Source organism: Mytilus galloprovincialis, chromosome 2, assembly GCF_965363235.1.
Source record: "Mytilus galloprovincialis chromosome 2, xbMytGall1.hap1.1, whole genome shotgun sequence".
NCBI classification, from domain to species: domain Eukaryota; kingdom Metazoa; phylum Mollusca; class Bivalvia; order Mytilida; family Mytilidae; genus Mytilus; species Mytilus galloprovincialis.
This window is the reverse complement of record NC_134839.1, coordinates 96,795,709-96,814,138: the sequence shown is the minus strand read 5'-3', so window position 1 is coordinate 96,814,138 and position 18,430 is coordinate 96,795,709. Positions and strand designations below refer to the sequence as shown.

General features: G+C 32.1%; 1 protein-coding gene across 3 annotated transcripts; it reads left to right on the top strand.

The window, feature by feature from the left end:
* The first annotated feature begins 5,523 nt into the window (after nucleotides 1-5,523).
* Nucleotides 5,524-15,523, top strand: LOC143065011 (uncharacterized). Of its 3 annotated transcripts, none has more exons than XM_076238278.1 (4): nucleotides 5,524-5,617; nucleotides 9,457-10,928; nucleotides 11,516-11,569; nucleotides 15,034-15,523. In XM_076238278.1, exons 2-4 carry the CDS (start codon nucleotides 9,536-9,538, stop codon nucleotides 15,438-15,440), a joined length of 1,854 nt encoding a protein of 617 aa, XP_076094393.1. In that variant the 5' UTR covers nucleotides 5,524-5,617; nucleotides 9,457-9,535; the 3' UTR covers nucleotides 15,441-15,523. The 3 variants fall into 3 exon arrangements, with proteins under 3 accessions (XP_076094393.1, XP_076094392.1, XP_076094394.1); XM_076238277.1 differs by lacking the exon at nucleotides 5,524-5,617 and adding an exon at nucleotides 7,224-7,374; XM_076238279.1 differs by lacking the exons at nucleotides 5,524-5,617; nucleotides 11,516-11,569 and adding an exon at nucleotides 7,224-7,374.
* Nucleotides 15,524-18,430: the final 2,907 nt, after the last annotated feature.

Genomic DNA, 18,430 nt, shown 5'->3' with positions numbered 1-18,430 from the left:
GAGATAGATGAAGGACAGGTCTAACGGGAGACAGAAGGGCTTTTCAAACACTGTACGGTAAATTAATCAGAATTATTATCTCACAAGCTAGTTCTCAAGGTATATCATTAATTTCTCAGCTTTTTATGCTTATCTATTTATTTGTGTCTATGATGAGTTTTTTTTTTATAATCACTGGGTCGATGCCACTGCTCGTAGAGTTTTAATTCCCCGAGGGTATCACAAGCCCAGTAGTCAGCACTTCTGTGCTGACATAAACTATCATTGATATAGTCAATTTTGGTCAGCAATGCTTTTCAACTTCGTACTTTATTTGGTCTTTTTAGCAGCGTCACTAATGAGTCTTGTAGACGAAACGCGTGTCTGTCGTAAAAACAAAATTGAATTCTAGTATCTATGATGAGTTTATTGTGCACATTTTTCATGCGCAGAATGTTCTTCTATGTAACACATCTTATTTTATATCATCAACTTGGTTTTACAAGAAATAAAAAATCTGTTTGAGCACTAGATATATAAAAAGGCTAGCCATACCATAAATCATCTTATCCTTTATGTAAAACAATCAGAGCCATGAATTACATTTTTTACAATTCATAGACCTTGCCAGCACTTCTAAGTCCATAACTCGTCGTCCTTGGAACCAAGGTTTGGAGGGTTCAAATTCGACGTTTTACCCAACAATTGCATTAAAATGTCCTTTCCTCAAAACAGCACCGTAATTATGGTCTTCGCCGTTCATTGTTTTCTTCATTTGCTGAAATACTTATATAAAGACTAAACATATATAAGTAATACATGGCTTTTCAAAAATTCAAAACGAGTAAAAAAGATAAGATGATACAAGACAGAAAACATTAAAACAAATGAACAAAACTAACAGATGGTCAACGTACCAGCAATATACCTACCAGGAGGTTCGGTGATCGTAATTTGAAATCAATCATCTCGTACGGTTTAAAATGTAACAATTGCGGATTGGTATATGTCGGTGAAACGAAAGGACGGCTTACTCAACATATATGCGGTCATAGCTCAGACATTAACAATACTGTAATATAACGTATTTTCACGACTTTTGCGATTAAAAAAAAAAAGCGAATATTAGTCGTCGCGAAAAGGTAACGTTTTTATTTTTCTCTATTTGGCTACATCAAATTAATTTGAAAATCGCGAAATTAAATCGCTGCGAAGTGTTCTATAACGAGCTAAACGCGAAATACTAGTATAGTATCCGCGAAATTAAGATGGTTTACAGTAGTTTTATTAATATAAACGATTTTCTAAAAACATTTTTTATTTGTCAATCTAATCATTTGATCCCTTCTGCGTGAGTTTTTATCATCGAAAGTTTACCACAGGATTAACAATCCTTATCTTACAAAAATGTGATGAATATTTTTAACTCTACTCCTCGCAACTTAGACGCAGGCAAGTAAATCGTCATTATTCATTACCTCCTCTCTATGTTTACTCTATTAATGACGTACATAAGCCGTTGTGTATAATTCTTATTCGTTGAAGTTTAATTCAATATGCCTTTTTTATATATTCCGCCATCGCGTTATTGTCCTATGCTCATTTTTGAATACTTGTCTTTACTTTTTGCTATGTAATTTTGTCTTTAGAGTGTCTTAATACCATTTCGCTTTCCTTTTTTGAAATAGTTGTATATTTCTAAACTGATTAAAATTATAACATAATGTTGACTGCTGTACTCACCTTTTTAACAATTTTACATATTATGTTTATTTCGCTCACACATTGTTGTCAATATAATAGAAATATATGCGACGTTCATAAAAGTGAGAGGTTTAGCAAGCAAAAAACAGGTTTATTCCAACATTTTCTTCATGAGAAAATGCCTGTACCAAGTTGTTTTCCGTATGTTTCATCTATTGATTTTCCCCATTTGATAAAGAAATATCCGTTTTGAATTTTCCGTGGAGTTCGGTAATTTGTTTTCTTTACCTTTTTTCTTTTTGGCAACTTTTGTTTGGAATCCATTGTTACAATTCCCGTTTCAAACCAATACAAACTTACAGCTATCATTTCTGATACTACCAAATTAATCAGACTAGTTGGCATTGGAAAAGATGAATCAGCTAAAAGATCATTTCTAAAACGTTCCTTTGACAACGAAGTGTTCGATCCAGCAGCTTCGGCAATATATTTTAATATAAGTCAAAACGTACATTTCTCCTAGGTTTACTTTAAAGATCAGTATGTACCTTTCATCTCAAACCAATTTCGACAAGATTCAATAACAAATATATGTTGCAAAAACTTGTGTCTAATCCATTTGTCGTTTTTTGAACAATAAAATATGTTTAAACTTAACTAACACATGTTGTCCAAAAAAAAATGACCAAATCCTGTACTATCATAGGTCTGTTACTTTGGAATTTCAACAAAAGATAAAGAACTGTGTCTCCCTTCATTGTATCTGATTCCTGTATCACATACGTGTCTTTGCAATCTCTGGGTCTTCCAAGTACTCCATGAAACGTCTTTATAATCTATATTCATTGTATCAGCAACCAAACCCTGGCTTCAGGATTATTGTCTTTAACGGGGATGAGATTCATATTCCCAAGATATGTTAGACTACATATTATCTAGATCTTTTTTCTCTTGCAAAAGTATAGAAAAACATTTGACTTTTCTTCCCATCACACAAGTTTTCCTAAATACAAACAAATTGAAACAACTTTAAAGAATTGATTCAGCTTTGTTTCATTTAAATGAATGGCAAACGTAGATAAAAGTATCTTGTTTTGAGAATGGATAAATAATACTTTGTAAAAAATTAATTCTTATTCCCCAAAAATATCTGAACATGCTTAATTTTTTGATAGACAAAATATTTATTACGTTTAGATCACGTGTTTTTTTCAGCAAACAATGAGTTTAAATGGGCACCAACTGTGCACGTTTTCTTCATAAAGTAGCTTCTTATGAACAATGAAAGAGGGACGAAAGATACCAAAGGGACAGTCAAAGGACGCTAGAATTATCCGGTACTTCGCGTTCTGATAAATAGATAATATCCTGTTACAAATTAATTCAAAGTTTGGTGACTATTTGAACACATCCATCCAATCGAATTTAAAATAAAGGATACAACAACAAATACTGTTAGTCTGCCTCGTATCTTGACTTGCATGTTTCCTATCAAGATAGCTGTTAATAGGGCAAGATAGCAATTGAAAATAAGAAATCCAAGTGGTGACATTGAAGTCATCACTTCGAAAATACCACGGTCACCATTAAAAATTTGTTATCCATTCGTTTGATGTGTTTGAACTTATGAGTTTGCCATTTGATTAGGGACTGTCCGTTTGGAATTTTCCTCGGAGTTCAGTATATGTTTTTACTTTTTAATGGGAAATCTGTTTTACTGATGTCGGATATATTTCAAACGTCGTTACCAGAATGTAGTCCTCTTTTCCTTGAATGTGACATTATTACCGAAAACCATTTTTTTCATACGCGAACAACACGACAGGTGCCATATGTGGATAAGGATCTGCTTACTTTTTAGATCGCACCCAAGATCACCCCAACTTTTGATGGGGTTCGTTTTGTTCAGTCTTTAGTTATTGATGTTCATGTTTGTAGACTGATGATTTTGTTTTTATTATCGTTTATCTCTTTTTCTGCCATGACATTGTCAGTGAATATTTCTTTGGTATCTAAAACTTCCGTCTCTCCTTATAGCAAAGATTAAAGAAAATAAGTATTGAGACGTATATACAACACTAAAAACTTTGCGATTGGTCATATATTCAACCGGGTGATGACAGGTGTACCGGAGGCTCTTGCAATGCATCTAGTCCGATGTTAAGATCTTAATTAACTTCTAATATGGTTTGGAAGCTATAATTCCTCACATACAGTTCAAAAATAGTTACGAAAGAGCTTCGTTTTACCAAGTTTCAAATCGAATTGCTAAAGAGGGACGAAAGATACCAGAGGGACAAACAAACTCATAGATTGAAAATAAACTGACAACGCCATGGCTAAAAATAAAAAGACAAGCAGACAAATAATAGAACAGAAGACAATACATAGAAAACTAAAGACTAAGCAACACGAACCCCGCCAAAAGCTGGGGGTAATCTCAGGTGCGTGAAAAGGTTAAGCAGAATCTGCTCCACATGTGACATTCGTCGGGCTGCTTATGTTATTACAAATCCAGTAAAAAGTCTAATTTGGTAAGTCTCAATCGTGAAAAGGGAAGGTTATTGTGGTTACGACATAAGGAACATATCCGATATCATCTGTGAAACGGTTATTCCATAACGATCAACCAACTCGTGATGGCGTACGTAAAATTTACGAAGGGATGATTTCATCTTCACCATTTTGGAACTCTTGGTTTAATAGCTTCCTTGTGAGCAGCAACCCTCTATCAAGAAAATCATGATAGGAAATGCAAGCACGGGAATATCGTATCAATTGGGAAACATATAGCCCGTATGCAGGTGCTGCTGGAATATCTTGACAATGTCAGTTTCAGAGATTTTTTGATTGAATCAGAGTGATTCTTTACAAAATAGAATGTATCCCTCCCCAAGACAAGATACTTGTATCTACGTTCGACATTCTTTTTAATGAAACAAAGTAATACCAACTCTTTCAATTTGTTTTTTAGTTTGAAATGGGGTTTACTTGTGTAAAGTGTAGAGGAGTCAAATGATTTAATACTATTGCAAGATTATTGCAACTTATTCTTTGAACAGTTTAATTTCATCCGCAAAAAAATCATGAAAATGATTTTTATTTCAATTTTCATAAAACTATTTTCAAATAACAGTTAAAAAAACATCATCTATTTTCAAATAATTGCATTTCAACATTAAAATTACACAGACTTTGCGCTGACGATGGCATAGTATACATACTATATATTTGACAAACGGCATACCATTTAAATAATGATTGATACGAGTATTTGATTTCATCAAAATTGTTTTAATGTAATTTTATATTCCATTTATGGCAATTTTATGTGTATTGTATATGTAATTCATGAATTAAATTTGGGGGTCTGCATCGGTTAACATAGTTTCAACTATGTATACCATATTAAAAACAACGATATGAATGATAATAGGGAAAGGTTAACGTGAGTTGTTTGTTGGATTAAAATTCTCCGTATCTTATAATAGACATAATGTTCAGTGATAATAGCAAGAAGGATATATTTAAAGGGGACGTCTTCTTTTTTAAAATAACATAATCTGCTTATCACTTAAGATCTCTTTATGTTTCGTATGAGCAAACTCAGTTTTCAAACGTATTAAGGAGATTTTGTTTTATTTTTTAACTATCAAACTGATTCGAATGTTTAAATGTTAATCCCCTGTCTTCATTTATACCCCCATATGTCGTACATTGAGGTTTCTTTTGTGCAGCTTATTCATTTTAATCAGATTTAGATTGAAAAAACTTTTAATTGTTTTGAAAGAAATAAAAGATGTATTGTTTAGTATACTTGGTTATGTGTGTGGTATTACCCCGTATTAGTGATTGTAATCTTAATAAACTTATGTTATTGATTAGACTGGATTGCAGTACATGTATGTGTTTGCTTTGATAATTATCAATGAATGTGAGTATGCTTGCTTCTCTGTATCTTTTGTGTTGGTAGTCAATGCTGCAAACTGACGTAGTGGTCTTCACTCATTTCAGATTATGATCCTGGTCACTAGAATGATGTAATTAATATATTTTATGAAGTTTATGTCTAGATATTATTAATTTGAGCATTATTCATTATCAAATTTTTACAAGTTTAAAATGAGTGCAACGATACTGATAAAAGATGCACATAATATAATGAGATTACATAGGATGTATTAGATATGATTTCATCTTATTCACTTATATCTGTTTTGGTGAACTATCGATACATGAGATATATTTTTGTCGAGTATAAGTTCCGAATGCAGAAACAAGAGATGATCTCCAAAATGTAAATTTATTCTTATATATTTGTGATGCGTTCCTATGTAAATGAAAAATATCTATTGCTTTTCATTTTTGCTGGTGTGCTTTGTCTGTATGCTTGTTTGCGCTTTTTTGTTGCATATTTGTTTGTTTTATAGTGATTGGGATTATAACACAATGTTGACTGCTGTTACCCCTGTTTTTGACACTTTTACGCATTGTGTCTGTTTGTTTTATTCACACATCGTTGTCAATATAATGGAATTTGATGCGACTTTCATACAAGTAAGAGGTTAGCTAGTTATAAAACCAGATTTAATCCACTATTTTATACATAATAAAATGCCTGTACCAAGTCAGGAATATGATAGTTGTTATCCATTCGTTTGATGTTTTTGAGTTTTTAAGTTTGACATTTGCTTAAGGACTTTCCGTTTTGAATTTTCATCGGAGTTCATTATTTTTGTGAATTTACTTTTCATTTTGTTGATTGATACCTGACGAATTATTGCTTTAAATAAAACATCTTTAAAATTAAGTTTTATGCACAGAAACTAAAAAAATGCTTTCATTTTGAACTTATGAAATATACGAAAATGTAATTGTTTATTAGAATTTCGATTAAATAAAGGGAATCATTCTTCCATAAATCAATTTACACCATTGGTATTTAAAACTGATCATCCAGAATGAGTCCTTGTCAATTAGACAAATAAATATACTTATAATATGATATCTTCGATATTAATTCTGTTGTAACTGTCCTCAAACCACGTGATATTAAAATATGAACACACACACACCCACACACACACACACAAGTCACAACAATATTACGTCATCTATATCGAAATGGGGTAGGGGAAGGGGGGTGATTGAAAATAGAGCGAACGTCATGCGAGCGTATAATACTAAATGATGTTAGCAAAAATGTGAAAAATCTATGATTTTTTTTGGATTCATTTTATCATAGCATTTGACTACTGTTTTTTTTTTCCTCATCGCTAGTGTCATTTAACTGATATAAATTCATATATAACCAGTATGTTAATGATAGTGTATAATGATTAACAAAAAAAATATTGTCAGATAGCAAAATATGAATAATGTTTCAACTGTTGAAAATCATTAAAATACGGCTTCGATCTATGAAAGTAGAGTCAAAGGGTATATATTAAACTTCATTACATACAGTCCATTGCATTTCATTTGATAAAACAAAAGACTGAAATGGATACCTTTCTCTAAAAGAAAAGTAAATCTTTTCTATTCATGCAGTCAAACGTGCGATTACGTTACGTTACCAACAACGACGCAATATTAACATTTTGTAATGGCGATATTTTATTGGAATTATTTACAAAGTTTACATGATTCTTGAAAGAGAAATAAGAAGATGACTTGACAAAACATGTGATGGTAAATATCTCTGTAGAGTCGTGATTTATATAAACTTATTTTTCTATTTTCAATACAAGTTAGGAGATTTCATGTTGAATATAGTCTTGTTGTTACGTCACATGACCATTTTTTTCATTATGGAATAACAAAAAATATTACTTATGTTCTACGAAGGTAAGGTGTGTATGAGACAATATTCAAAGTACTTTTTTTTTTTTTTTGGGGGGGGGGGGGGGTTCAATGCTCTTCAACTTCGTACTTTATTATGCATTTTGCGCTGTTTTTATTCGAGCGTCACAGAAGAGTCTTATGTAGAAAAAACACGCGCGTCTGACGTACGAAATGTTAAGTCTGGTATCTATGATGAGTATATTGCAAACCTGGCGTCGATGTTATTGATCGTAGTAGTTTCTTTCCCGATAGTATCACATGCATTATGATTTATATATATATATAAAAAAAAAAAGAAGATGTGGTATCATGGCGTAATGAAACAACTCTCTACAAGAGAACAACATGCCAATGAAATTGAAAACAAAAGTTCACAGTACGGCCTTCATAGTCAGCTATAAAAGGCCCCAAGATGACAAATGTAAAACGATTCAAACGAGAAAACCAAAAGCCTGATTTGTGTACCAAGGAATAAATGAAAAATCGATATGTATCACAGCAACAAAAAACTACCACTTAATAACAGACTCCTGACTTGAGACAGACACCTATAGAATGTGGCAGGGTTAAACATGTTAGCGGGGCGCCTAACCCTCCCCTTACCTGGAGTTACCTGGAACAGTGGTGTAATAGTACAACATAAAAAAACAATTTAAAAATCAGCTATGAATGGCTTCATCAGAGAAATACAAATAGAAATACATCTAACTAAAACACAGAGTGGACGTGGACGAATACTTGTACATTCCAAAAACTAAGAAATTATATTCAGAATTATAAATCGAATAAGTCACTTTTTCTTTCAAGGAAGAGCACCGATGAGATCAGGAAACCGGATGTCTACACTAATTCATCAATAAAAATAATTTAGCTCGGTGCTTTAGTTTTACCTCGATTTACATTTCATTTCCATTAGGGCTAAAATAAAATAATTCATTTGCGCCAAATACCATGGTATTTCATATGTACCACTAATCATATTTCAAATGAGCAAAAATAATTCATTAATTTTCATTAGCGGCGATAACACAGGTAAATACGGTACTAGTATTAATGATTACAGACCTACAGTCATTGGACAAAAGTGAGTTCCCACTCAAAATATGTCCTATCATTTCAAGTAAAATCGATATTAAAAAAAAGGACACAGTGACTGTTTGAGTGGTATTGATAATATAAATACCATAAGATGTAGAAATGTCTGAAGAAGACACTTTTCAATAATAATGTTACAACTTATGTTTGGTAGCACAATATAACATACTATTCATCTTTAATCACATACACAGATGAACATAAATGAAATGAAAATATTACACATTTATGTAATTGTTTCTTACAATTTTTCCAAAATTTAATGCAAGTATTCCCCGAACGATTGATTACGGTATATTTATGTTTATTATGAGTGTTCTTTTTTATCCAAATTTGTTATTTAGATAAATTATAACAAAATGTGTTTTTTTCATTTAAGTTTTGCACCTTAGCTTTGAATTGATTAAAAAAAAAAAAAAATTTTAAAATTAAAAAAAACCTACTATTATCTTCATTTTGTCGTCACAATCGTTAGACATTCATCTATCGTAGCATGTGCGATGTGGTACATTTTATTTCTCAGCTCTTGACATGTGTTTTCTACAATAGTCTACTTTAGTAATAAAACAAGTCCTATTAAACTCAATAAAATTGAGAATGGAAAGAAAACGGAAATGGGAAATGTGTCAAATCGACAACCAGACCATAGAACAACACATTATATTTACAACATACACTGGAGAAATTACCGTTCGATTTATACTGCATATGGTAAAAGGATAGAATAAATTAATACATCATATAAAAATAAGATATAAATAGGAAACATGCTTCTTTTAAAGTTACATATTTTTTTTTATCTTTAACCACTACATTAAATAAACATATTTTCAGATTCGTGTATTCCTGCGTGTCGTGTCATGTAAAACATCAGGAAATGATTTGAATATTGACAACATAGACTAGAAACATAATGCCTCCGACAACACATTTGGCATTTAATCGGAAGAAACAGACCATCGATCAACTGTCGTTGGAACGACCCCAGGATCTGCAGCGATTTTATGAATCGGTTGAGCTTGGTCTCAAAAGAATCGAATACCGACTTATACGATTAGAAAATTCGTTTAGTGGTTCCGATAAACGATATGAGGAAGAAGTACGGAAGTACTTACCATCGATACAAACGATAATGCGATACATCAAGAAACCGGTAATCTTAACCAAAGTAGATGTACAAGACTTGTTTGATTCTTATGAGCAGGCTCTTGGAGATCCAACCATGGAAGTCAAATTTGATATGGAATCAGTTAGATTAGTGCAGGATTGTGTAAATAAAATTCTAAATTTTTTACGAAGTGGGTTTGAAGAAGTAGTAGATAGTTTGTCACTTATTTTAAATTTCATGAAGAAATACTGTTTAAGCTTTTGCAGTGTGAAGGGCGACTCATTACTAGAAACCGCCATTAACTATGAAAAAACAAGAAGAGAATTTGTTTTGGCTGTCAGTACAAATTTAACAGATATTTCCGCTATGGCTGACAAATTTGAATCTGAAAATGGAATAAAGTTGTCAGACTTTGGTTCCGTTGCTCGTGGTTATGCTGAACGTATGGAAGCGAAATATGCGCCATATTTGTTCATGTTTGTTCAAGCCGTTCAAAATGTCAAAGATAGTATAGCGGAAGTGCGTAGATGGATACAAGAAGACGATAGTTATTCTACATATATCCAACTAGACATCGTAGAAAAGGAGAAAGAACGTGATGAAGTTCAACGGACTTTACGAGATCTTCAAGTTAGGTGTTCAGCTCTCGACCACAGACGTAAAGTTTGTAAGAGAGATATAAGTGAATGTGTAAGTGAATTAAGACGGTTGGCAAATAAAGAAAAATCGCTTAAATCTCAAGAAGAATGTATACTTGAAGAGCTCAGAGACATTGAAATGGACATCGAGGTGAAGGAAATTCGGAAAGAAGAAAGGAAAAAAGTACTTCAGTATGCAACTAAGAAAGAACGTGAAAAATATGATCGTTTAATTAGTGAACTAGAAAGTTTAAAGACAAAACAACCCGGCTTGGAGAGAAAAGCTGACGATATTAAAAGAAAATTAGAATTTCTGAGATTTCGACGTGAATTGAAACACAAACGTGAAGAGCAATTGAAGGAAATAACGGCTGATTATACAGCTGCAGACAAAGAACTAAGAAAACGAGAGAAAGAAAATGAAAGACTTCAAAATGCTGTTTTAAAACTTCGCGAAATTCATCGTTATAAAACTAGTCCTGAGGTGCTAAAGAAATTATTTTACAATATGCCACTTAGTCATAGTAAAAACAAAAAAGGCAAACGAAAAGGCACACTAGGTAAGACTATACAGTTACAGATTTTTTTATATTATATAGAGAATTAATCTTGTCGGACTTCCCTTTGTAAACAAAACATCTATAAAATAAACAAATTTCGCAAATACCAGACGGGGAACGAACTTTTGTGTTCCCTATTTCAATCTTCTAAGGTTATCGTAAAATCCTCTTTTTTTTGTGTGTCCTCGAAGATGTTGGACCTGTTTCATATACTAACTTTGACCCAGAATCATCATCGTCGTTATATATGTATATCCAACATTGATACGTTTTACAAGAACCAATCAACTCTTCTTCTGTATATGAACTGCTCTACTCAATGTTCTTTTACATATTGCTGTTTGGCTTACTAGCTAAAACAAATCGCATCATTGTGACACACAATTGATGTCTTGCAAAAGTTTTGATTGCAGTTAAAATTATGACGTTATAAAAAAAATATATTTGTTTGATATAAATATAAATCTCCTTTTAGCTATTGTACATGTAAATATCAAAAACACTGGTAGGTTAAATGATGAATTTAAAAGCTTTTTCACTCGGCCTTGATTAATGTTCATTCGGTGGTATTTGATTACTTTTTACAGATATTTCAGAAAGCCCGAGTTTAACCACCCCAACTCCAGTGGTGGTGTATTCAGGTAAAACATCACGAAACTAACAATGCCTGCATGACTAAGTACTAAGCTAACTCCGCTAATACATGACTCTATGATCCTTTATTTTTAACAAATTCGCATAACTCAATCACCCTATTACCGTCTATCGGTACCACAGAAGTAATAACTAGAGAGGTAATATGCTATTAGAACAAAATTTAGACGATTGCACAATCTGTCGTATTACAATGGCAATTGGAAATTCAGACAAAATCTATATCGTGTCTGCCGTACCAATAGCCGGAAATTAGTGTGTATAGCCTGTTGTTGCTAACATTTTGTTCGTTCAATCCTGTCTTTCAAATGCTCACACATCACAACTGCAGCTACCATATTATTATCTAGAAAAGATTTCGCACTAACTACATACGAGTTTTTAATCATTATTGTTTTCATCCTCTTAAAATTAAAAGATGAATATTATTCATTGGGTGATTTTTAACTGATCAGTGATTTTCTAACGTGCAAATATGTCCGTTATACAAGTGAACATATAAACATAGGGCTCATCTATCAATTTAATGCACAATATTATACATTTTTCATATTATTTAAAAAAAAATTATAGATAAACCTCAAATACGTTTATCCCATTGTATTGAACAAAACAGTAACAATTTTAAACTTCTTTGTATTTGAATTTTCAATGACACAGCAACAAACTACAACCAATGAACTACAGACTCCTAACTTCAGCCAGGAAAATATCATGTGACGGGATTGAACATGTTTGTATGCGATCTACCCTCTCCCTAACTGTGGGCGGCAGTGTAAAAGCACAATATAACAACAAAGTGAACAAATCAATTATTATAAATGACTCGATTTGTGGCATGGGTGATGCAAAGCACAAAATAGAACTAACAATACCCAAAATACACATGTGAAGAAACTGGAAGATAGTTCAGTTTGCTAATAACAATTAATAGATAAACAATATACTCCCTGACTAAAGTAATAATCAGCTGTAGCACATCTAACGGATTCACTGTAAAGACGCAATGAATTGTCTTGAAACACGACCTAGTGCTCTTCCAAAATATAAGTACATAATTATATATTGACCGGATGTAAGAACATAAGATTTTATAGATGTAATAATTCAAAAAAAGTCAATATAAGTACCGATAAAAACAATATTCAAAGATCTTATAATGGCTTTAAAAGTTTATTCAAAGGATCCATGCGTTGAACATTGATTCTCAACAAAAATGTTTTCCAGAGAGACTTTCCCGTAGAAAGTATTCAAATGTTGAATTGAAATTCTCGTCCAATAGGGATTTAATTCTGTTTTATATATATGTTACAGTAAATAGGTGCAATTAGGAATTACACGTAATTACTAAACAATTCAGTAAATACCTGTAATTACTATTCAAATTGGTGATTACATGTATTTACTAATTGTTTTAGTAAGTACAGGTAATCACTGATTTTTTTTGTAATTTTTACAGAGCTCTATTTACTAACTTGATATTTTTGTATCAAAGTTTGAGACATAATTTAAAAACCAACCAAGAAAGTAAAGGACTGGGGATTGTAGGACTTACGTTTGGGTTAACAAATTTAAGGTATTTTAAGACTACATGCTCTTTAATTACAGTGAGGTTTTGAAACTGAAAAATGTTGTTTTTTTTTTTTTTTAATTTGCAAGGGTTTAACTTTTATAAGACTTCCAAACTTAAGGTTAAGGAACAGTAAATGGGCTATGCCATAGATTTTGGTATAATTTTGCATATGACTTAAAATCGATTATTTATATCTGAAAATCGAAAAAAAATAATATTGTTGATAGTTAAATGTCCGTTTTAATGTTATTAAATAATCTGTAACAGGAGGGTTTTTTTACGTTGTGTATATTCCGTGTCATTCTCGACATATTTTGACCAACTGTTTACCCCTGTCTGCCTTTTAATTTTAGTAATTACGTGTAATTCCTAATTTCATCTATTTACTGTAACATATACCAGGTTAGTACCGATATTTGTGAACTATCATTTACCGTTCCTACCATCCATCCCATAATCGGTACTTTTTGCGTTAAACATTTCAAATGCAGAGTTACTGTTTAATACCATGTAAATACACCTTAAGTTTACCGGCACACCAACAATTGTCATTTGACTTTAGAAAGTTTCGTTTGTTCTGTCTTAAGTAATTTCGTTTTGTTTTTATTTTTCAAAACACATCCTACATTGTACATATATTTTTGATTTTTCTAATTTCCATATTGATATTTAGGTAAAGACATTTCAATGTAAAAGAAATTTTAATATCGAAGTTTGTTCAGACGGAAATTATTTAAAACTAGATTTTTCACATGAAAACGATTCCTCTTAATACTGTTAATTTTGTTTGTCGATAAGATTCCTGCTGATGAGCGGGTTTCAAATTTTGAGAAACTTATTAAAGTAGGACAAAATTTTGTAAATTTGAATCAATGCTGCCAGATATTATAAATTATGATGTTTTGTTCGTCTGGAATACTTAATAGTAAACTCAGCTCTTAATTTTCATGTTTTATGCTTAAGATGTTATATTATTTTTAATAACAAAGGATGCATTGATTAACACATTTATCTGCCTATATGTAGTAAAATTAGAGATTTGCAGGACGATATCTTTAAAACAAATTAAGATTTATAAATAATATATCTTAAAAGAAAAGTTCGGTATGACATCCTTATTTTAAAAATCGTGTTGTTTGTCATAAGAACTACCAGAGACATATAATACAATTGTATTATATGTCTCTGGAACTACTAATTATTATAATGTAAAAAAAAAAAAAAAAACAAAAGCACAAATTGATGGTATTTATATGCATTCTGTAAAAAAATCTGAAGCCATGAAAATAGTATAGTATCAAAAAAGGACTATTTATGTATGATTAAGTCAATTTAGGTTGCAAAATTCATAAATAAATCATCATTTAAATATCTACAATTAACCATCTTAGATGTTTTGCTAGAACTACATATTCAGTGTTGTTTTTTACTTCGGGTTTTTGTAAAAAAAAAAAAAAAAAGGAGGTTAGCATGAGTGCTCATAATCATGTTTATCCTCGCCATATAATGAATGTGCCTGTTGTAAGTCAGGAGCCCGTAATTTAGTGGTTATCGTTTGTTACTATTTATTTTTTTTCGATTATTCTTTTGTTCGGCTCTTAGGTTTTCCCGTATGATTTATTTTGCATTTGTCAGTTCGGAGCCTTTTGGATCTTACTATGCATTTAGGGCTTTATTCATTGTGCATGGAGACATAATTGTAATCTATAGTTTCTAACCATTTGCTCTCTGGTGGAGAGTTGTTTCATTGGCACTCATGTCACATTTTCTTATTTTTATCATAAGACACGTTCCATTATAATTTCATAAAAAAAATATCAGTTCTAAGGTGATAATGAATTAATATTGATTTATAATAAATGTGTCATTATTTTACAGATAAACTGGAGAAAGCATGTCGTGTGGTGGCACAGTCAATAGAGAAGGAATGGGTTCCTCTTTATCGTATGTTACCCTTTCATCCCCCAAGGGGCGAAGAAAATTTGCGCGTTGACATAGATGACATTATAACAAACTTCATGCGTGAAAATCAGGAAGTGCAGGCAAAACAAGCATTATTAAGGTGGCGTCGTGTTCACACTAGAGCAACTCTCGAAGATTTAACAAACACATTGATGTACATGAAGAGAAGGGACATTGTTGAGAAAATAGGCGAAGAAATAGCAAAGAAAAAATCCTCCCAAAGTGAGAAAAAACAGTCACCGCAGCGGTCAGTGCGCGTAACGAAATTAGCAGTAGGTCACCCTATGAAATTAAAACTTGCATCGACAGCGGCTATTCATTAGATATAATTGTTTAAAATCGGTGAATAGCGGAACATATGAATTATTTACTACATATTATTTTGTATATTAAATTATAAAATCAATGTGAGCATTTTCATATATATGTTAGCTTAGCGATACATTCTCGTTGTTGACATATATGGTCATAATTTCGACGCTGACGACTGGTTTGTTAATTGTTCCTTCGATTTGGCATTATGGACGCATAGATATACAATATATGTTCATTGTCTGAAAATATCAAATTTATTTGTACGAGCTTTAGAAACATGATGAAAAGCGATGCTCTGTTTCGTAGCGAGTACAAACAAATTTTATGTTTTCCGACAATGTACATATATTGTTTTTATACTGCAATTTACACCCGGTACTTGAGGTTAGCTGTTCAAATCGAAATCATTGCTTTTGAATTTTCAAAGAAATCGACAAAGCTGAAACGCGGACCGCGAAGAGGACCCAAAAATGAACTGTTACCCAGAAAGAAATATCCGTCTTACCGCTTGCTCAACGTCTAAGCAGGTAACAGGAGACTGTAAATAAAGCAAAAATGTATTTGTGTTATCTGTAACAATAACATATCCATGCCTTATATAACATGTACTGTAGTACGACGCTAGATTAAAACTGACGAGGAAAGGTAACACACTGCCACCGAAAGCTTTATTATTGTGAAGCCCAGTCGGTCGTGGGGTCTATCGGGACGGCTACAGTGCATGCGATTTGGTGTCACGATATCTCAGTAGCATTGGTTCGAATCCCGGAGAAGGAAGAACATAACATTTGCGAAAGCAAATTTACAGATAAATTTACCTATCTAACATTGTTGGGTTGATGTTTAGACGAGTTGTATATACATAATGTACACGGCCATGTATCACCATCATTGTTGGTGATCCGATGGATAAATCTGTTGTAGAGTTGTCACTGACTCAGACGTACTTATGAATATAATTATTTTCTGTGACTGTATCTTACATTAATTTGTAGGATCCTTTACTATAGATAATTGAGCTGATCTGTAACAATAACATCTCCATGCCTTATATATCATGTACTGTAGTACGACGCTAGATTAAAACTGACGAGGAAAGGTAACACACGGCCACCGAAAGCTTTATTATTGTGAAGCCCAGGTGGTCGTGTGGTCTAGCGGGACGGCTACAGTGCAGGCGATTTGGTGTCACCATATCTCAGTTGCATGGGTTCGAATCCCGGTGAGGGAAGAACATAAAATTTGCGAAGGCAAATTTACAGATCTAACATTGTTAGATCGATGTTTAGACGAGTTGTATATACATAATGTACACATCCATGTATCACCATCATTGCTGGTGATCCGATGGCTAAATCTATATATATACAACGATACAAGCCGATAGCTTCCAAGCAATATAATTCATAGAACTTTTAATACCACTTAAAAGAACTTAAAAAAAGTATGGTGGTTTGGTTTTATGTAACCCAGTTTACGGGGATATATTCTTACACAACTTAAAATAGGTTGTATTTCTAGTTGGGAATAGACAGTTACAACTCTCTCTTCAAACTTGAAATTTATGATTTATAAACAATTCATCCTAATTATTAGTCTGTGCCTCTCATAGTTGTACATTTTATCAAAGCAGTTATAAAATAAAAATCTTAACATGAAATGCAAATACTTCATGAATTTAAACAGTTGAATAATAAAATAATTCATATCAAGTGTCGATTTCAAAGTAAGGTTAACTAGCCATTATATTAATGCATAGGAAAGAAACTTAATAGGTCAAGAATGTGTTAAACTAAAACATATTCGTGTTTGTACATATTTAAAAGAATTAAATTACCTCTATTCTCTGAAGATACAAATCTAAATCTATTGTTATAGCCTGTCAAAAGGTTTCTTTTTAAACGTTATCCGATTCAATTGTTTTCTTTTAAAAATAAAACAATGTTCGGTATTGAACTAGAATTTGGATACCAATTTATAATTCTTATTCAACATATACGACTACAAATTGTGTGCTTCGTTTAAAACTATTTTTCTCGTTTTCTTTAAGGACAAGGTATGATAGGATAGAGCACGTTTTTTGGCCACCCTATTTTCTCATTTTTCGAATTCTGCTTTGGAAAGCTACTTTTTATGTTAAAACATTTCCTGAGGTTTGAAGTTTCTTTGGATGAACTTCAAGACCACTTATTTTCGCAAATGCATGGGTGAGGTGAGGGGGTTAACTTTCTGTTATTATTCAAATATTGTAATTATTATTCATTTTGCAGGTTATTTTACAACAAATTTTATTTTATTTTGTGATTGCGCCAACGTGACCTAGGAATTTTTTTATTCCAATGTCATGAGAACTATTTTTGCTGTCTAAATCACCATATTTTTTTTCTGGGTCACGTAGGCGCACGGTATTAAATTTTAAGAAGCAATGGCAAAAAATCGTTATTTTTTCTTCTTTTGGCGTTTTTGGTGCCCTTTTACCCCTAACCTTACCCATTTTCTAAAATTAAGGGTTTTGAAGTAGTTATCAAAGGTACCAGGATTATAATTTAGCACGCCAGACGCGCGTTTCGTCTACATATTCATCCAAACAAATTTCAAACCTAAGCGAATATTTTAACGTGATAAGTAGTTTTCCAAAACAGAATTAGACTAGAAAATGAGAAAATATGGGGGCCAAAAACGGGCCTTATCGTACCTTGTCCTTTAAAAGTATAAAAAAAGTGTCATGATCGTTCCTGTTTAGATTAAGAAAATACAATTTTATCGTCGTAAACTTGGCTTCACGCAGGAACCGAAAGAAAAACTATTCATTTGAGTCATTTGCCGGTAAAATGAGAAAAAAAAGAATAATCACCGCCCAAAAATCTGTATAGATTTTCCATTTATAAAAATAAAAACTAACAAATGAATAGCAACTAATAAAGCCTTTATATAAGTGTTTTCAATCAGTACATGATAATATCACATTAAGAGTGCAATCCTCTTGTCTAGTTCAGTA

Coding starts and splice junctions, on each gene's coding strand:
- LOC143065011 (XM_076238278.1), top strand. CDS start 9,536: ATGCCTCCGACAACACATTTGGCATTTAATCGGAAGAAACAGACCATC. Junction 10,929..11,515: donor CAAACGAAAAGGCACACTAG/GTAAGACTATAC, acceptor TACTTTTTACAG/ATATTTCAGAAAGCCCGAGT. Junction 11,570..15,033: donor TCCAGTGGTGGTGTATTCAG/GTAAAACATCAC, acceptor ATTATTTTACAG/ATAAACTGGAGAAAGCATGT.